The sequence below is a fragment of the Cololabis saira genome, chromosome 22 (genome assembly GCF_033807715.1).
Source record: "Cololabis saira isolate AMF1-May2022 chromosome 22, fColSai1.1, whole genome shotgun sequence".
Classification (NCBI taxonomy): domain Eukaryota; kingdom Metazoa; phylum Chordata; class Actinopteri; order Beloniformes; family Belonidae; genus Cololabis; species Cololabis saira.
The window spans coordinates 9956972-9978632 of NC_084608.1; the positions used below are offsets into that span (position 1 = coordinate 9956972).

At 41.5% G+C, this 21661-nt stretch overlaps 1 protein-coding gene across 9 annotated transcripts in view; it reads right to left on the reverse strand.

The window, feature by feature from the left end:
• col11a1a (collagen, type XI, alpha 1a) overlaps nt 1–21661 on the reverse strand; it is a 93709-nt gene that overhangs the window by 57125 nt on the left and 14923 nt on the right. For 2 of the 9 annotated variants that reach the window (XM_061713884.1, XM_061713882.1), the window contains exons 5-21: nt 16199–16321; nt 14518–14607; nt 12175–12273; nt 9897–10184; nt 8741–8806; nt 8464–8505; nt 8285–8347; nt 6554–6628; nt 6360–6443; nt 5198–5254; nt 3329–3382; nt 3192–3245; nt 1841–1894; nt 1698–1751; nt 707–760; nt 315–359; nt 86–139 (exon numbers count right to left, since the gene is read on the reverse strand). In XM_061713884.1, the coding sequence (XP_061569868.1) occupies nt 86–139; nt 315–359; nt 707–760; nt 1698–1751; nt 1841–1894; nt 3192–3245; nt 3329–3382; nt 5198–5254; nt 6360–6443; nt 6554–6628; nt 8285–8347; nt 8464–8505; nt 8741–8806; nt 9897–10184; nt 12175–12273; nt 14518–14607; nt 16199–16321 (1356 nt within the window). Of the gene's footprint in view, nt 1–85; nt 140–314; nt 360–706; nt 761–1697; nt 1752–1840; nt 1895–3191; nt 3246–3328; nt 3383–5197; nt 5255–6359; nt 6444–6553; nt 6629–8284; nt 8348–8463; nt 8506–8740; nt 8807–9896; nt 10185–12174; nt 12274–12505; nt 12686–14517; nt 14608–16198; nt 16322–21661 lie in introns of all 9 variants that reach the window. The other 7 variants (XM_061713883.1, XM_061713886.1, XM_061713885.1 and 4 more) reach the window with 7 other exon arrangements.

The window sequence follows — 21661 nt, forward strand, 5'->3', positions numbered from 1 at the left end:
ACAGATCGGGAAAGACTCATGATCTGTCATATCGATTAAAGGGAAAAACATCAGAGGAGGGGAATGGGAAAGTCCCGGTACGTACAGGGGCTCCAGGGGGTCCGGGAGGACCACGAGGTCCCAGCAAACCTCTGGGACCCTGCAAAGAACGAAAGAAAGAGTGAAAATCTACGCTTGAACGATGATACTGGCATTCAGAAGGCCGACCCCGACTCTAAGTGGATAATTCGGTTAGCTCGACTCAGAATGTGAATGTCACTTGTTCGAATAAAACAGGTTTATGAGCGTTTGGTGAAACAACAGATAAGCCTTACACTCTCTCCAGCTAATCCTCGGGGCCCAATCTCTCCATCTTCGCCCTTAGGAAAGAAAAAGACAAGATTCAGATCAACCTAATAAAAAAAAAAAACAGCCTCTTATCAGCATTTAAGAGTTCAGCTCCATCAAAATAAAGCTTTAAAGTGAACGCCAGCCTCAGCGTGGAGCTCTCATCACTTTCAAAGATTTTATTCAACCAGAACAGCCTGAAAGTAGTCTGTTGGGGGGGGGGGGGTTGCATGAACAGCCCCCTCCCGACAGCCGCCGCCCGAGGGCCGAGCTGGGGAGACGCAGATGATCCAAACAAGGACGACGCCGAACCACTTCAACGGAGTGCAGTTTTATGAAGAGTTTTAAAGAGAGTGGAGGTAATAAAGGAAGTACTCACTCTCTGCCCGTCCTCTCCAGGGGCCCCTGGTGGTCCCATGTGCCCCAGCTCTCCCTGAGTAAAAGGAATGAAAGAGATGAAAAGAGTTGAACATACACGTGATTTTCTGCTAAAGTTTTATGTGATTTTTTTTCCTTTTTTTTTTGTGCCTTTTGAGGATATTTTTAAAGAATTTTGCATGGCCTCAGCTGGAAGTTTTACTTTGAAAAACCTTCTCTCAGCTATTTGGAATCACTTTCTACTCAGATGAACATTGATTGTTTTAGATGCTTTTTCATTCTTTCATTTCTACTAAACTCAAGAGATATTTAAACTTTTCCTCCAAGATGTGTAGGTCTAAAAACTTCAAACAGATTATTAAGCACATTTTAACACACACTTGGTTTTTCTTACAATTTATTATCAATGTAATATCATTCTGGTTACTGCAGGTCTAAGGCATGGGTTAAAGTACCGTTTTTATTCTCTGTTTTTACTGTTATTATTACTATCCATCATCATAGAACAGTTATTTAGACATGACAGAGGCCAAAAAAAAAAATCACTGGGTTTGTGTGTGTATATTTATGTATGTGTATGCGTATGTATGCATATATATATGTATATATACTAAATACAGTAATAATGCACATATGTACAGCTCTGGTTTCTACCGGCATGGTATCAACCAATAATATGTGTGCAGACAAGGTAAAAAAATAAATAAAAAAAAAGACATGACAGAGGCTGAAGTTGGACATAACACCAGTGATGTACATACTAATAAATCATACAAAACAGTAAGTGGGGGATTTAGTTTACTGCCAGCTGTGAATCTCAGAAGCTCCGATGCATCTCGAGGAGCTGCTTCTCAGCTCTGAGGTTCATTTATGACTTCAAAAGATTTCAATGGAATATAATCCAATTCTTTTTCAACATTATTACAAATGGAAATTTCAAACGAGAGGATTTTGACAAACTTTTTGTGTAACATCCGCTCCTCTGCACTCACCCTGTGTCCCTTTTCACCAGGCAGCCCCGGAAGTCCATCGAACCCTCGGTCCCCCTGTAAATAATCAGTAACAGAGGCCGTCAGACTCCAGAGCATCCCCGGCCTTTAGTCCACTCACAGCCAAACTCCCGCTGGATTCATACCTTAGAGCCCGACTCCCCGGGCATCCCGCGGGCACCGTCGGCGCCGGGACGACCCTTAAGACACGAGAACCATTCAGCAAATAATCACAGATTTACACACAGCTGAACAAAAAACACCAGCATTTTTAGTCTCCTGTTATCTGGTATCTGTTATTCATCAGACGTTTTTATTTGCCCAATAATCTTAATTCCCATGAAACAAAAGCATCATCCTTGGGACCAGGAGGGTTCGCTGGATCTTTGAAAGTCTTACAGTGATGATTACAAATAAAGAGTTTAAAAAAGAGGTACCGTATTTTCTGGACTATAAGCCGCTACTTTTTTCCGCTACTTTTTTCATAGGGTTTGAACCATGCGGCTTATACAAATCTATTCTGTGGATTTTTCTTCCACCGCTTAGAATAAAAACTAAGACAAAATACATGCAAAGAAGAATACGCTACTTCTTCTTTAGCAGATAGAAGTAGAAGCAGATTTCAAACAGATAAATAGATAAATAAATACCGGTTATTTTCTCTTGGTTCTGTCCCGTTTTAAATCAGCAAAGTTGCTGCTGTGTTAAAAGACACTGTTAGGAAAGGATCTATTTAGGTACAAACATGTACATCATTTACAGTTCAAAATCCTTCTGTACATGTAGAAAATATCTAATCTAACAACATAAATATCTGCGCCTTGCATATCTTTTTTTTTTAAATAGAGTGGATGCGGCTTATATACAGGTGCAGCTTATAGTCCAGAAAATACGGTATTGAACACTGTGGCTGCTCAGAACCATCATAAGAGCAAAGCTAATTACTTGTTTGGTTTAATTCATAGATGACAAATGATGCTGTCAGGAGGTGAGAGTGGGGGTAACTGCTGACAGCCATGTTTAAATGAGCCTTTCAAACTTTAAACACAGGTTCAATCATAAAGATGGAGTAGCCGCATCCTAACATTCACATTAAAGATTCTTTCATCAATTATTTGGGAATTAAAAGCCGCTCCGAGCTGACAATTTAATCAGGCCCGTGTCACTAATTCACCAAGGCTGGCTAATGTTTGTCAGCCTCCAATTGGGTCACCATGTTTGGCTCTGTAGAGCGACTGGACCGTGACACTAATTGCGTCCCACATCCGCGGCCAATTCTCCCATTTTGGCATTTTCAGACAGATTAACCGTCCAGCCATTGATCCGAGGATCGGACGCAGCCCAGGCCCTTCAGGGCCCATCGAGCAATTGTTTGTTGGAATGAAGGTAATCCTCTTAGTGTTTGTGGAGTGATTAGAAGTGGAAACAAAAACACGGGCGCCCGTGAGCACACACGCTGCGCTGTGTTGGGCGGCCGAGGTCGGCGGGTTCACTCACCCTCTTGCCAGATTTGCCCATTTGTCCCGGAGAGCCTTGGACGCCCCGTGGACCCTGCGGGGACACATGAGAAGCATTCAGCGCCAACACGGGCCCCTAAAGCCTGGGACGTGGATGGATCATCACTCCTTACTCACCTGAGGACCGTGGTCTCCAGATTCTCCTTTCAGTCCACCAGAACCAGGTTGGCCCTGGAGAGAGAGAGAGAAAGTAAAAAAAAACACAATATTTTGCTGACATTCTTTCCAAATTTGACAACCTAGCCCCAAATTACTCTTATTCCCCGGTAAACCCTGATCCCGACTACTACCCCGACTACTACGGACTGCCCCCCCATCCCACTCTACGTTACATTAACGTAAATATTCCAACCCCGTAACATTTGTACAGACTCACATCCGACACTTTAAAAACCCCATATTCTGTTTATATTGTTCATTTCTGTTTATATTGTTCATTTCTGTTTATACATTTTATCTGTCATCTGTCATCCTACGTCACTTTTTGTAAAGATTCATATCCGGCACTTTTTTAATCCTCATATTGTACATTTCTGTTTATTTCTGTTTATACATTTTACTTTATTCTATCTCTTATTTTATCTCCATATATTTGTTTGCTTTTATATTTTTATTTTTATTTTTACTGTATTGCACCAATCACCACAACAAATTCCTTGTGTGTGTTAACAAACTTGGCAATAAACCCCCTTTCTGATTCTGATTCTGATTCTAAACCCTGGGCGGGTCATACAGAAACAAACAGCCACACCCACTAGCAGTCCCTTAGACAGTTTTGGACTCAACAATCAACCTAACGTGCCAGTTTCAGAGCCGTGAGAGGACGCTGGAGAAGCAGGTGAGTAGAACTCATACAAACTACACACATAAATGGATAAAGAGAGGAGGGGCAGAGCGATGGACCGCCCTGTTTATGCTGTTTTCCCATAGAGAGCCTTGACAGTGGATCTCCATGACTGCAAGGGTTGACGATGAGGTATAGGTAGTGGATGGAGGGATGGATAGAAATACGTAAAACCAGCAGCAGGGGGCGACATTTCATTAAATACGTGGAGAACATGACTATCTGAGGGCAAATTAATCCCCCCAATCCTTTTACCAAGGCTACATAAAGGACCTGGATACAATACAGTGCAATAATATCATAGCATGATATCATTTGAAGTGTTTGCTCATTATTGCCTTGCAGCTGCCACAAACGCTGATGCGCATTCGAGTAAAAGGTTTGTTTCAACCCTATAAAACAAGCTGATCTCTGAAACTGTCCTGGGAGCAGAAAATAACATCTGAAGTCCGGCACAACTGGGCATCTTGTATACTTAAGTCTAAACATGCAAGGAGAGGCTGTTCCTGGCAGACATCAGGGACTTGCACTGACTTCTGGATTAAGGGCCAGGCATTTTAAAGTCATAAAGTACCTGCTTGTGTGAAGAGCTGAGTTTAATCAGGAAAAATTCTGATCCATCTTCAGCTGTCAGCGTCTAAGAGCCACAGATCCTTTATCTCATCCATCGTCTCTGTAGCTGCTTGTTGCCATATCATTTCAAACAGACGCACCGAAGCGGGTCGATTTAACAGAGGGGAATTCTCTGTGTCTTTTGTGGGGTCTTTTCCTGGAGATAAGCGCTGGATCGTGTATCAACACGCCCAAGCAGGGGTGGGGACGCGGGGGGCTAAGAAACAACACCTGACAGGTACTGTGTCCTCTGCCCAACGTTTCTAAACATGCAATCTCCTCTCCGCTATCCGCTATCCGTAACTTCTAGACCCCAGTCCCTCCACAGGTAACATCAGTAGAAATTAAGATCAAGTTAAAGCACGGACTTCTGCAGATTGTGATTGTTTCTGCAGTAGGCCTACGACTGACTGCACAACACGACAGGCCTCGCCTAAACGGGGCCTCACGAATCCAAATGGATTATTATTATGAGTGACGTGACACTTGCTAAAAACCAAGCGGTGAAATCTGTAAAAACAAGGACTCACCACCGGCCCGGATCTTCCAGTCAAGCCCATCGGCCCGGGGGGGCCCCTCATAGCCAGCTGTAGGGCAGAGAAACAAGGCTTTTCACAAACAGCACAGTCATTCAAGAAAAAGCTGCTGCGCATCTTTATTTAAGCACCAATTATGCAATAATACAAGATGAAAACTTGATTGTTTTAGTTACTTTTTCTGCTTGTTTGAAACATTTCAGGAATATTTTATAGCTATTGTTTCAAAAGATGAAACAATTTCTGTATTTGACTTAAGACTAAAAGTTGAAAGAATACACACTTTCAGCTATTATCTTATACACAGGACTGTCTCAGAAAATTAGAATATTGTGATTTTCTGTAATGCAAATACAGAAACAAAAATGTCATACATTCTGGATTCATTACAAATCAACTGAAATATTGCAAGCCTTTTATTATTTTAATATTGCTGATCATGGTATACACCTTAAGAAAACTCAAATATCCTATCTCAAAAAATTTGAATATTCTGGGAATCTTAATCTTAAACTGTAAGCCATAATCAGCAATATTAAAATAATAAAAGGCTTGCAATATTTCAGTTGATTTGTAATGAATCCAGAATGTATGACATTTTTGTTTTTTAATTGCATTACAGAAAATAAAGAACTTTATCACAATATTCTAATTTTCTGAGACAGTCCTGTAGATCTATAAACTGAGCCTTTATTATTAATTTTCAACTAGGCCTGTGTTGTAAAGTTTCCATCAGATCCACATCATCATTTCTCTCTAATCCTCTAGTCGTACGGTGAAGTCTTCTGTTTAAAGAAACCCAGATGAATGTTGAAGGAGTCGTCTGAATCAACGGCGCCCTTGTGTCCCTCACCCACATCCTCTTTTCCTCTAACTGCCCACCTTCTCCCCGACGAACACAAAAATACATTTTCTACACCTGTTGGTCTCCCTCTGCTCAAAATAGCCTTTTTTAAAGTCGTAAAATACTGCTCTGCACGTCTCCTTTTAGCCCCACAAAGCCCACGAGAAAGCAGACCAAACCCCCTCGGCCCCTCAGCAGGATACTTTCATCTTCTTTCCTCTTCGTTCACCCCCACCCCAACACTCCTCCATCTGCGTGTGAAGAGGGAGACGGGGATCGGGGTTTGTCCATCCCCGAGTCCTCTCTACTCACTCTGGCCTGGGACAGGATGGCTTGTGCTTGGGCTTCTTGGGCCGACACCACTGGACCTTTCTCGCCGTCACCACCGAAACGGAACTGTTGGACCAAAAAAAAACGCAGCTCATTGTTTTGATGACTCGTGTTATCTGGTGTAAGTCCAGGAAATGAGCCAGGTTAGGGATTAATGCGCCTGTGGGAACACTTACGGGCAGCATCAGCATGGTACCGGGAGGTCCCGGTAAACCATCAGCACCAGGGAGACCGGCACGACCAGGAGGACCCTGAACACAAAAAACAACTCCAAATCAATACGCTGCACAATAAGTAAAACAAGACATAATAAAATAGTAAAAACTAAAAACCGAGTAAAATAGATAAGAGCACATAAAAGCACGAAATAAAAACACACCAGACAGTAGGGCTGTGCGATTTTGGACAAAAATAAAATCAGATTTTTTTTCTCTGAAAACCCGATTTTCGATTTCGATTTCGATTTACTTGGTAAAACTACAAAAGACGGAATAAATTGTTTCAAATATTTTATCTTTATTTTTAAAGAAAAATAGCAAACAACGTTCCCTATTGGGAATGAAGTGCAATTGAAAGATACTGTAAATCCTCCTTGAGTTTAGTAAAGTGACAACATTTACAATTCTCTTGACCAAACAAAGATGACTAGACGAGCTCTGTCTGTAATGCAGCCAGCTGCAAAAAAGGAAAATCGATTTTCCGATTTTCCTTTTTTTAACATCGTCTTGATTAATAAATCCAATTTAGATTTAAAATCGATTAATCGCACAGCCCTACCAGACAGACAACAACCAGTGATTCAGAAACATAAAAGACAAGACAGAGTCCACACAGCTCTCATGCTGGATTAAAAGCCAAAGATGATCATAAAAAATGAAATACCTCTGACATTTGTGTAATGTTTGTGATATTATACCATCACAGAGTAAACACTTAAATAACATAGGAGCCAACTGGAGATGAAAAAACATAACGTGCAAATATTTGATTCCATTTTGAATTGTGGAAAAAAGCAAAAAATTGCTGATGTTCTGGTTGTTAATCTTAAATTGAGCTCTCACTTGATGTTAACGGTAGCAGACATGTGGAGGACCACAACACACAGACACGCCCCCGTCCCTCCTAAACTCCTCCCTCTCCAGCAACATTATGCTACAGATGTTTTTGGCAAAAATCCCAGCTGTGTTAGCAGAATGCCAGCATGCAGGATGCAGGATTCTGTATGTGAACCACTGCACAATCTGCTGCGAGCGATAAACAACACGATAGTGGGCTACTTCTGGGAACATTTCCAGTACACAACAGACCTTTACCTTGCATATTGAATCCCATAACTCAACGTTTTAGCTCAGAGAAAGACCATTACAGTAGACACATGACAATATTCCCTCTTAAAGTGGCGCTATGCGCTAACGATGGCAGAGCAGTATAAAGTGCAGACTTGACTCGGGTGGGTAGTACGAGTCCTTAAAATCGATGTGGTAAATCCTACTAACTGTACTTTCAGTCCCATAAGCCAGGTCATGACCTTTGGTCAATAAGTACGTGTGCAAGAAAACCAGCATTGCAAAAAAAAACAAACAGATCACTTCTGAGTGCATCACTGAGCTCAATAAATAAGGATTCGAACCGACATCTGCATCCCGAGACTTGTTAGTTGCAGCCTTTAGCACTTCTGTCTTAACAAATTATGTTTGAACAATTCCTGGAAATAAATGCACATTTCACATCCAATAATGACTCACGCTGACTGATTATGATTAAATGTGCTCAAGGATCAATTATTATGAGCCGTGGGGAAATAAAAACGTACATTTCAATGAGAAGTTCAGAAGTTAAGTGGACCAGGGGCCTTTTTCACTGCACGAGTCTTGTTTTGAATTGGTCTTAAATATCATATAACTTACTCTGTCACCAGGATCTCCAGAAGTGCCTGGGGGTCCCTGTAGGCCCAAGGGTCCTGGAAGACCCTGCGGAATAAACAAATACATTCATTATGTGTTGTTATTCATCATCAATACGCCTGCTCATGAAGCAGAAGAAATAAATGGGTATAATTATGATGGGGTTGTGTTTGGACACTCACAGCTGGGCCCGGTGGTCCAGGGGGTCCTTCAATCAGCATTCCCTTCAAAACACAAACACCTTGTTTACCTCTGCAAATGCTTTCATTCTTTACAACAACTGCATCAGAAACCTTTCCAGGAAGATGCAGCACATCTCAAATGTACACAACGGTAAAACTGCTGCACAAGACTTTCGCTGGGATTTAATAGAGTTCAGCTCACTCTGGAAACAGTACTTCAAACACAAAATAAAAGACACAGTAAAAGTGATGATAACAGAAACTTTTTGAACCTTACTGGTTCAATAACAGCCGGCTCGCCCTTCTCACCCTTCTGGCCGAGGACCCCGTCAGCACCAGCAATCTGCAATCACAGGGCACGACAAGAAGGGGCATCCTTACAAGATGGCTAAACTCCACCAGTTAGAGAGGTATTAATGAGTAACGCTGACTAAAGAAGGAGTAGAAGACATATGTGGGAGTGCTTGAAAAAGCGTCGTATACACCAACTACCACAGCTACTTCATAGACAGAGTGAATCACAAATAACAGATGGTATGACACTCTGGAACGAAACAGGCAAAGTGTTAGTCCCACAGAGGAAGAACGGGTCTCTATTCATGCTTGAAATGGAGCAGAACTATCATTGCATTGCCATTGAGCGGTGTGGCTAATTATTGTTAATAAAATAACACCAACACGTTTCTCGACGTAGAGTTTTATTGTTGCAAGTAATTAAACCAAATCAAGTATCTGGCCTTTGGTTTAATGAGTCGGGGTACAAGACCTGTGCCTTGTGTAGATGGTGATGGTACAAATGATAAAAATACTCAAAATAATCAAAAGCATGCAAGCACAACATGGTGATGAGACTGCTTCTATGTTTATCCTGCTATTCAATACTGTCTAGGCCTACTGAGAGTATTGATCGGTGAAGGCAGGCCCAGACTGTGGGCAGACAGGGTGCACCGTGTGCCGTTTCCCATAATTTATTGGCTGATTTCAGTGCAGAAGGGGAGCTGCATCTTGCTGAGATGCTGCTCGTTAAAATATCTGAGGAGGGGATGGAGGGATCTGATCCAACTCTTCAGTGTGTGGGGAGGTGCAGAGGAGCCTGCCGGGCGTTTATGGGCATGGACACATGTTGTGCAAACATCTACTGATTGAAGGCTGTTTGAACAGATGAAATGTAGGACGACACTCTCTTTGTAACAAAACACAGATGCATGCATTCCCCCCCCTTAATGTCTCCGAGTCATCGGGTGTCCAGTCACGCACCAGAGAGACAGCAGATGTGTAGATATTCTTATAACAAGCCCACACTCAACGTGTCAATGACGCATTTCCCATACAAGCAACTAGTAGACATGCACTGGGAAGGAAGAGTGAGTCCCTGATGCGTACTTTTCATGCACACACCCCGCTGTCACCATGGGTCAGGATCTCATACTTACGGTACTTTCAGACACGTCGGTTTCAGCAGCTACCCCAGGCCCCACCTCATCCTGGTTCCTGGCCGGGGGTCTGGGCGGGGCCGTTCCGTACTCATCATACGCCCCATAATCATACAACCTGCTGTCAACCTCGCCCAAATCATACTCCTTTAGGTCATATTCCTTAAAGTCATATGATTCCGCACCAACATCCACGTTGTCCCCCGTTTCTGGGACAGTGTCGGGTTCTGGAGCAATGGGAGTGGCCTCGGTCAAGTATGCACCGACAAAATCCTCCTCCACAGCCTTCTGGGTGAGCAAAGAAGGAGGCCAAGGTAAAGAAGGAGGAATTAATGGTGAGCAACCAAGGAAACAGGAATGTTAGTTAAGCAATTGAGGCATATAATCTTCTTTAAGCTGTTATCAAAGCAAAATGCACATGTATTCAGTATGATATGCAGAACATCCTATCAACTCCAACACTTTATTGTTCCATAAAGCATTGGCAGTCATCTTAAGTCTCTGTTCTTTAACTTCATACAACTGCATGTGACATACTGATACAGAGAGTAAAGAAATGTTGCCTGATCTCTAAAATCAATTTACATACACGTCAAATTAAAATCAAATTACAGCAGCTGCACCAAGTCTGCCTGCTGTACTCTGTACGCGGCGCATGTACCGCAACCACAGACGCTTGGCACAGCTTTCACTATCAATCAAAATTTGGGATCACTGTGGATTTAAACTTTGAGAGCGACAAAGTGGATGCAATCACATATTTGTTACTGGCAGGATTCACTGCTGAATCTTTTAGTAATTAAAATAGGCTGTAGAATCACATCCACTTTGTCGAACAATGTGACAGACAAAGCGTGATGATAGGAGGCTGCAGGGAGAGTTTAGCCTGGCCGATCACAGTTCTCTTCAAGGTAATTAGCAGAACTATTGATCGAAGCCGAGCACACGACATGATGGACAATGAGACATATATTGTTTTGCAAATCATCTGCGCCGTTATCAACGGTCGATGGCAGTGGATGAGAGACGTGACAGCAGCTCAAGTCGGCTGTGCATCGTTCTGGTGGCTTTTAAGCCAGAAGAACTGATGTGAGTGATATTGGCCAATAGGAATGGGTGATATTTTACCGTTCACGATATACCGTCAAAAAAATTCCCCACGGTAATAATTTGTCATCTCGCAGTAAAAAGGATAAATTCCCGTTGATGACGTTTTTGTGTAATAAACATGGCGGAAGGCGGATCTGAGAGCTCGTTGTTAAACGAGGCTCCAGCTCCGGAACTGGTTTGGATTTAAAAAGAGTGACGGAGAGCAAACATCATCTAATATATGCAGAGTCTGCAAAAACAGAAGGAAATGGTTGTAACATTTTGATATAACGTTTGACTATTAAGAAAAAAAAATTGCAATAGTATCTAATTTGTGGCATTTTCCAACCACAGGTTAATTTGCCCATTTTATTTATATTAGAAGAGCTCATCACTGATTGGATTTCATTTTCAGTGAACTTTTAATTATTTGTCCCGTTTCTTTATTTATCAGGTTGTATTTTTTTCTACTTTGTGATTTTATAAGCTAAGAAAACTTGAACGGCAATGGTATTTTTGCTGTTTGCTGTTATCCCACTATTTACGCCATACAGTTTGAATAAATGTTGAATCTGTTCTTACATTTCAAACTTGTTTCATTTGAGTCATTCCAGTTTTGCAGTACAGGTGTACTAATTTAATTGGTTTTTATTAATTCAATTTAATTGGTGTAGTTTAGTAGCATTTAGTATTCTTTTAGAGCAGTGTTTTGGCTCCAAAGACTGAATGTGGTGATAGATTTATAGTTACAAAGATGGAGTTGAATTGGTATTTTTTTTATCGTCATTTTTATCGTTATCGGGATAAATGCCAGAAATTATCGTGATACATTTTTTAGTCCATACCGCCCATCCCTACTGGCCAAACCTCTATGAAAAAAAATATAAGAAAAATAGCAGTATTCATCTCTTCAAACAACTGCCATGGCTTTATTATAAATGATCCGACACAGAATGAGGCAGGAGTGAATTAGACAAGAAGGCCAGCCTGCAGCATCTCAGAACACATAAAGCCCCATGTCCATCAGTTCTGCCACATACCAGACTACAAGCCAGTCAAAAGACACACATTCACTGAATAGTTGTGTCTTCATCGACTCATACCGGGTACTTCCTCGTTGTACAATGCTCCTGGCTCATATTCCCAAAAACACCAAGCAAAGTAGACGAAAATGAAAAGTAAAAATTACCTCATTGGTTTCACTCGCGGCAAAGGGGGACTGAGTCTGAGAACCGTCTACAGTTCCGTAGTCAATGTCTGTATTGTAATCTCCCTCTAAATTGTTTAGCTGAGTCGTGTTGGAAAAACAAACAAAACAAAACAAACAAAACAAAAGGACAGAAGAATCAGGGTTAACAAAAAAAAAAAGGTCAAACCAGATGTTATTAGCTAAGGGTCATCTAAAGCTACAGGCTACAAGAGGTTAGGGAGCTGTGTAAGCCATCACAGATTTTCCATTCAGAATTCAGGGCAGGAAGATCTTGATGGGACTTTTATCCTTTTGCTGGATGATTGTTTACCCTATAACTGCCTCGGTGTTGATGCGGCGCGGTGGCCTGGTAGCCATGTCGTCTCTTCTTAGAGGCAAATATTTTAGCAGGTGATATTTTGGCAGCCCAGCTCTTTAAGGGTTTGGGCTTAGTTTTAATGAGGGGCTTTCTGGTCTTCTTCTTTTTCATGGTGACACTACGTTTCTTTCTCTGAAAGAGGTGACGGCAACAAAGAAACACCAAGTTTAACAATGATTTTCAAAGCACACGCCGCCACTGCTCTGCAGGGTCTTTTCCCAACACAGCTGTCAGAGTACAGCTCAGTCACACCAACGGGATCGTTCATGTGAGGAGGGTTCACAGGGCGTACAATCCCAAATCAGAAAAAGTTTGTATTGTTTGGTAAATAAAGAGAAAGAGAAAAAAAGAGTTCTTTTCATTTTCAGTGTGTTGTATTGATTGCAAGCCAAATAGATGTGTTTTACCTCATAAGTCTCATTTCATCCTGCAGTTCAGGCCTGTAAAACAACTAACCTTTTACCACTTTCTAATGTTGCAAATTGCTTCCTACGACAAAGAAATAAAGGAGCTGAGACAATGAAACATTTCAGGTTTTCTTTTCTTCTGATTCTTCCTGAAAACAGATTTTATAAAAATGTCAGTGTCCTGTTCTTTAAAACCTTAATTTGGCCACCATAGAGGTGTACACTATCCAGGGGAACTGATTTTACCATCTCAGCGCTGGCTTCTGGATGCTGATGACCTTCTGCATAGTCATTTTGTCAGTTATCCAGAGCATACAATGTCCATTTCTTTCACAAAAAATACAAAAAAAGAATTCTGAATCGTGTTATGATCCATCCCAGATGCCTCTGAGCCCAGAGACGTCAACCCCACCTCATCATGTTTCTAAATTACTGTAAGTTTATCTAACGGGGGACACAGTGGACGCGGAGCCCGTTCATTCCTACGTGTTGCACAACACGAGGTCACATCGCCACTGCGCCAAGCTGCAGCACATGGAAACGTGCCATCAATGCACACGTGCTGAAGTTGAGAAATGTTCAAATGTTCACAGTAAGATGTTCTGCTGGAGTGCTGGACTACCTGAAGCCTCAGTCCCACTCTCAACCTGAAGTACATCTGAAAATACTCAGTGCTGCAGCTCACACACTCTCCCAGCGGTTTACTTTGTCTGGGGACGTCATGGATCAATACTGAATTAGACTCCGGCTTCAGCTTTTTCCCGATGGGTACAAAGACACAGGGTCTGCAACTTGAAAACCTGTCCACTAACCACTTCCCCCTACTGACATCACCTGCTTACAGCATGTTCATCTCATCACCACCTCCAACTGTTCTCAGTGGTTTCTGGGATGTGTTACAGGCCTTAAATCCAAGAATGAAATCGTTTCAACAAATTAAAGTAGGCTGAGGCAAAATGTGAAATATCCAGGGTTGATACTGTCTACAGAGAAATGTGATATAATGTATTTATATAGTGTATCCATATGTTTTATTGTGTTACAAGGGGGTTTTCCTCCATTGTTCCCTGACCTTTTCTGATTTGGGGCTGTATGAACATATCAATGTGACACAGACAAAAACACACAAAGACAAAAACATTTGCATTCAGCAACTCTTTGCAGCTATTGCAGTAATTAAACAGGTGTCGCTTTAGCTGATATGCTATAACATGTACAATAGTTTTAAGGATATGCTGAAATGCAAAAACACACTTAAAGCAGACGGCCTTAGCAGGGAAGGCCACAGACTCATAAAACAAACACAAGGACAAGGGACATCAAATCTGTTTACATGCTCACTCAGTGGTTTTCCACCAGTGCCAAACTGTCAGGTGAGAATACTGTATCAGCATCATATCCAACCTGAGCTGAAACTTTTGTATCTTACTTAGACCCTGGGACAAATATTGTCGTGGCACCGAGTTACTGAGAGCACACGTAAACATAACACCAGGTCACAGACAGACACGGGATGGACGACTGACATAATGAGAATAATTCCCTTTTTTCATTTACCTGTGGTTCAGAATACTCATCGATCGGAGCGTTGTCTGTTCCTTCCTCAGTGTATTCATAGTACTGAGAGTAATCTAGATCAGTAGTATACTGGAGGATACGAGAAAGACGGAGGAGAGAAGGAGAGGAAAGAGAGGTGGAGGTTTTAGTGTTAGCAGTAGCATCCAGGATGCAGGGTGAGATTTCAGCAGCAAGATGATACACAAAGTACATATCATCTTCAAATTGTGCAATATTATTAAAGTTAAATCAAAATCTATTATGCCATGTAGCAAAAAATAGTACAATAAAAGCATAAAGGAAACTTCCGACTGCGTTCCTTGCCATATATTAACCTGTATTAAAAATGTTTCTACAGCTCAGTGGTGGAGCAGGCGTACCGTGGACAGAGGCTGAGGATCTTTACACATGTCTTCCCCCTCTCTCTACCCAAGGTTCCTGTTTAACCACTTTCAAAATAAAGGCCCCTAGAGCCACTAAAAAATCTAAAAAAAAAATCTTTTAGAATAGAGACTTAAATATTACTTTGACAGAACCAATAATAGATATGGATACAATTACAGCACCAACACACAGTACAAGTTAATGAACTGTACACTGCATGCATAATATATGGTGCACAACAATATCAAATGCATAATTATTTGCAGATCATTCAGTTACTTACTATCCTTAAAGAAAATTTGAAAACTTATTCCTTAGTTAACAGAATTATTATGGCGAAAAATGGCAAAACAAATTCACAGGTAGGCTTTTTACAAAGTTCATAAAATAAATAAAAACAGCAGACTTAAAAACATAAGTGTATCAGCTGCACTGAAGGGTAAATTATCATGAACTTTCTCATAGAAAACATGAAAATAACACACTTCACAGCTCAGCTGGAACAGCGAGGTCTGCTTGGAAAAAGGCACACCTTCGTTGTGTCATGTTGCTTTTAACATGTCAAGATGTCACTTCCACGTGGAAGTGACATCTGAATGTGACAACATGCGCAAATTACTAAAAGTGTAGCATTAATAGGCAGATTAGGTGTTACCAAATGTTATATGAATTAAACACAGCCATTAAATGTGTACTTTGGGTCAGACACAATAGTACGATTTAGTAAGGAGCCACTCATAATAATCTTTATGATGACAGTTAAGCAAACATCTTGTAGAAGTTCAGAATAGCACAGATCCATTTCTGTTTATATCCAGCTTATTTGAACTGTCTCACAATGTACTCACAAAAAATTAAAAATAAAGAAATGTGAGTAAAGATTTGGTGTTAATAGCTGTTGATACGGCATCCTTATGTAAAATACAGCAACTGAAGCAATGCAGGAAAAGACTAGAGTGGAAGGACGGGTGACCTTGTCAGCTTTGATATAACTTCAGTACTTCGGTAAAGATGCTGAAGCAGATGCATATAGAAAAGCACCTGTGTCTTTATAGTGTCTGGTAGACCTGTTTAATATATCAGACATCTGCCTGCAAAGTGACACCAAATAAGACTGATAATTCAATAAAGTCCAACACAGGTGTCTCTGAATGTCACAAGAATGGTGAGCATAAAGCATAAAATGAAGCCCTTCTATTCCTCCTGTTTAAAAATGTAATTTAGAGTAAAATCTAAAAGTATGAGCAGCCTTGGCTGGTTCCTTGTGGAACCTCCCCGCCCGTCCTGGATCACTGACCTCCTCCGGCTCCTGGGCCTGCAGGGAATCACTGTGGGGGGTGTCACAGTCTGGGCTGTAATGTTCACAGTAGTCGTATGCTGCTTTGGGGTCATCGACAATCAGAAACTGCTGGATGTCACCCTGTGAAAAAACAGGAAAGAAAATCGTATTTGGTTAACATTCATTTAAATCTAGATTTCTGTCACTTGTAGTATTTTATGTCAGTTATATGCATATATAACACTTCAGATAATCTATATTTTTACTTTTATTTATCTATTTTCATGCATGGGGATAACTGCTTCTAACAAATTGAAGAGCTGATGGAAACACGTCATGATCAACCAGATGAGGCTACAAAGGAAGGTCATGCCTCGTCTTGTTCCAGCTCCCACACATCCTGGCTCAAGTAGGATCAATGAAAATCTTAAATTACATATCAGAAGTCTACTTTCTTGGAGTCTGGCAAAGCAGTTCAAACCGGCCAAGTACAATTACACAGCTAGAAAGAGAAGCACACAGTCCACACTTACATGAAGCAGGGTGGAGCTTGAGCCCCAACAGTGGAGAAATGATTATTGTTAGACGAGTTTTACTTCAGGAAATGAAATAAACATCAGAGACACAACTCTGGCTTTGTGTTTCACAGTATTCAGAATTTTAAAGGACTGAAATGTATAAAATGATGAGTTCTTTGTTTCTATGATTTTTTATAAATAATAATATTTAGGTTTAGTTGTATTACTATTTACTCTTCAGGTGTTGCTGTTGCAGTATTATTGTCCTGTTTAAGTTTACATTCAACGGTAATTTTGCCACAGTATTTAAATGGAACTAAGAATGTATTCTACGTGAACAAAGACAACACAAGTGTCTGCCTTCCTCTTTTGGAAGCAAATCAATCAGGCAAGCCTCGACTCAACAATATGGTCAACCACAGCATTAAAGATAAAATATCTGCAAACATCATTCATACACAGAAAAATGTGTAAAATCAATTAAGGAAGCACCTAAAAGAAAAAAAAGAAAAAAGAAAAGTAGGTTGGGAAAGAAAAGGGGGAAAAAAAATTCAAACTCAAATGTTTTCTTTACTGACGCAACCTCATGAAGCTTGAAGTCATTCCAACACTGTTACACATTGTCATCAATCCTTCAGCTTAATACGAGACAGCAAAAATAGTGGTGAAAGCATGTGGATGTTTCTCTGGAGCCTGTAATTGTCTGAGCTGGTACGTGACTCTTCCCTCAGAGACAGCTGATGGGTTTTCTAATGAGGTGGAGTGAGGGGAGTGACTTCACTTAGGGTGTTTGGCAGGTGAGTGTATGGAGAGATGCCTGAGCCCAAAGGTGAAATCCTGATTCCCTTGTGCGAGAAGGCACAGCGTAGATTGAAGAGGAGAACAGACGGCTGGCATGAAATGCAAGAGAAACCCTGCAAGCTGTAACTTGCCAGGAGAACGTGTGTGTGTGAGTATGTGTGTGTGGTGTTCTCCTCGTGTTAAAAAAAGCATATCTATGGATCCTCAGTATGAATGGTAATGTAAACATCCATCTGCTAAGACATGTACATGTGAGAAATAAGAAAATAACATTGAAAAAGTTCACTGTAAAACTCTCAATCAGCTTTATTTCCCAGATTCAGCTCGACATCTGAGAGAATCCTCCTTAAAGGCTGATTCAGTTAGCTCACTTCACCCTGACTGTGTAATGTTCATAGAGGCAGAGCAGCGCAACAGTTTGTTCAGCTCTGTTACACCACTCCGCTGGCTTGAGAAAACGACGGCTGCTAAACACAAAGTGGAATAAAGTGCCACCGCATATGCAACCACAATGGTCAGGTGCCAGATGGACTGAACCCTTGATGTCTTGCAACATGAAAAAGCCACCATGTATAAAGACCAAGCCGCTGGCATCTGCTTCCTGCAGCAGAAGAGGCACCTCAACTAGAGCAGCAAACTGAAACCACCACTGCTTTGCCCACACTGCTGTGTGCTACTTCAACCCAGAGTGTATAAATCAGTGATTCTCAACCAGTGGTCGCAGACATGTTTTCAGCGGGTCCAGGGCCTTGGCCTCAGGTAAAGGTAAAGCTCAGGTAGAGCTACATATTAGTCTTTTAGGAACTAGTTCTTGGTGGCACACTCTTTTATTTCATGTTTGTGCATGAAAGTACTGTTACAGTTGTACAATCTGAGGGGTGAACTGCTCCAAACATTTAATTTAATAAATTTGAGAAGGTTAAGGTTTTCCTCAATTTGGGTCCTGGCTGGTCATTAAGGAGTGATGGTGGGTCTGGACATAACACATGGCACACTGATGAGGAATGGGCTACTGGTACAAGGCATAGGGACTAGAGAGGACAATATAGGACTGTTGGAATGCTACTATGCAAGCAACCCCAGTGAGAGGTTCTATTAATAGGATGAGGGACATCATTTCCACCCTTGGAGAAAGGGTAACACACCTTGTAAACATGACCTGATAATATAAACAAGAAGACAGCTGACCTGAGAAGCAAGAGCGTAACTAGGTCAGAGAGTTACCCTATATGATCCCTTACCAAGGCTAAGAAAGAAAGTACGTTCTGAAAGTCTGCTAGAAGACATGAATGTGGTGCTACAAACAATACCAGCCAATGATGTTAAATCAATGTTGAACTATGGTCAAAAAGGTTGATTTTTGGTCAAGGCCAACGATTGATGGAAGATCAACCACCAATCAATCATCCAATTCTAATGTCAACGTGTAATCGTTGTTGGATCAACTTATTCTGTTTGTTGCAGACCAGGCTTCAACATGGATTCAACATAGATTCAATGTCTCTGCCTAACCATATTTCAACGTTCACTCATATTTTGCTATCAGGGTACCTGCTGAAACCATCACTGAGACCAATCAGCTGACGTACAGCACACCCATCACCCCAAAAATGGTTGGCTACAAGATTAACATCACAGGTGAGAAGCTGTCCTCCATGGCAGAGGTCAGAAACCAAGAGCATGTGAAAGGTACAATGAAAACACAACTGACTATGAAGTATCACAAACTCTCAGTACCTAAAGCACTGGAACCTGCCAATATCTGGGCATGGTGTTATCCAACCACCAAGCCCAGATATGATACACACTTTGTGGCTGAAAAAACTAAACACACGATGAGGACTCGGGAGGAAACATGAAGAAGCTGGTAATAGATAGGGGCCACCCAGCATGGTGAATCCAAGCATGCACCATCCTAACCATGAATACCCCTAGAAACAAGCAATCCCACCCAACTACCAGCCAATATCTATCACCATGGCAGCTCCTGTCAGGTCAGTTAAGCAAGCACATGGCTCCACATGTGAGAGAAGCCCTGAAATGATATAACTACAGAGGAGCCAAGTACCAACCGAATACTGGGATGAAGTTTCATCTGCACAGACAAGGGTCTGCTACAGTGTCCCACAGGGTTCAGTCTTAGGACCAATCTTGTTCAGTTTATACATGCCGCTCTTGGGAAGCATTATCCAGAACCACAGCGTCAATTTTCATTGCTATGCTGATGATATGCATGCTCTATGAAGTATGTATTTGTCTATGAAGTCAGATGAAACAGAACCTTTAGCCAAACCTCAGCCAATAACATGTCTCTCAACATGCTAGCTCCTATCAGGCCTCATTCCATGTCTTAGGGACATTAAGGCCTGGATGTCCACAAACCTTTTGCTTCTAAGTTCTAATTAGACAGAGGTTTTTGTTTTTGTTCCCAGAGACCTTAGGAAGGGATTGGTTGATGTTGTGCTGGCCTCCAGTACAACTGTGCTAAACCTTGGAGTTATATTCGATCAGGATTTGCCATTTAAACAGCATATTAATCAGGTCTGCAAGACAGCGATTTTCCATCTCCGTAATATTGCAAAGATTAGGAACATCCTCTCCCGGAGTGATGCAGACAAACTAATTCATGTTTTTTTTTTTTTGAAATTAGACCAGATTACTGGAATATATTATTAATAAGATGCCAGGGTAATTTTCTGAGTAGCCTCCAGCTGATCCAAGATGCAGCAGCGCAAGTGCTGACAGGAATCAACAAGAGAGACCACGTCTCTCTTGTTAGCCTCCCTCTATTGGTTCCCTGTAAAGTTTAGAATCCACTTTAAAATTCTGTTATTTTCTTATAAAGTCCTGAATGGCTAAGCTCTACGTTATTTGTAAGACCTGCTTAAGCCGTATGCACCCAATAGAGCTCTCTGTTCTCAGAGTGCAGGTTTACTCGTAGTATCTAAATATAGATTTGGAGGACGGGGCTCCTGCTACCAGGCACCATCACTATGGAACCAGCTTCCAGTTGGGGTTAAGGAGGCTGACACCACCTCCACCTTTAGACTTACACTGCAGGGGGACACCAAAATGATCTAAAGAGTGGTGCCCCTCACCCATTTTCTCTCCTCTCCTTCAATTTCCTCATTAGAAGTATCTCATATGCATAATTGTTCTTGTAGTTTGTTGTGCTGCTCTGTCCCTTCTTCTTCTCTTTATTCCAGAGCTGCATCCTGCCCTGCAGTCCCACCCTCTGATCATCCCACTGTTTATATCCATCTGTCTATATAGAAGTCTCTGTTGGATATCTGCCAACATCCTGACCTGCAGCCCACCCGTACATAGAACTCTTAGTTCTCCAGCTAACGGATAATTTTGTAGCCATGCCCCTCCTCTCTCTGTTCTTCATTCTCTCTTTCCTATCTCCCTTTTATTGCTCTACCCGGCTGTCCTCCGGCACGAGGGTTCCCTCTTATGAGATGGTCCTGCTCAAGGTTGTTTTCCTCTTAAAGGGGAGTTTTTACCTGCCATTGTCTATGTAACAATTGCTCAAGGATCATGTTCTGAGTCTCTGGAAAGTGCCTAGAGATAACTTGTGCTGCAATTAGCGCTATATAGATTATATATAGTGATGCTATACCCTATACTTAAACCAGAAGAGAGCAGTGGTGATTGATGTAGCAATCCCATTCAACAGCAATATCAAGAAGAAGAAACATGAGACACTGGTTTAGTACCAAGGGTTGAAGGAAGAGATGAACAGCAAAAAAAAACTGCACAGAACCTTCAAGTTGCCAGGCCTCTGGTAGAGGATGGAGCTTGAGGAAGGGCGAGCTGTTGTTTGACCGAAAAAAAGCTACAGCTACACAGTTACAATACTGTATATGCCACCAAGTAACCTCTGCTTTATCAATTACAGATACTGTTGCTTTTAAAAAAAGACAAAATAGAAAATAAACCAAAATAGAACTGAACCGACTCTGCAGGGAGATATGTGTCTGCAACCATGAGTTTGAAGAAACGCAACCTAAAATAAAAAAGATCAAGCCTTGCCCTGAGTCAAGCTGACGTGAATTACCTCATGTGTCACGCTGACCAACAGTGAATGCTTGAACCCTGCCTTGAGTCAGCTCTAATTAGTCCCTGTCTGAGAGCCATCGGTCTGCACACAAACAGGCTG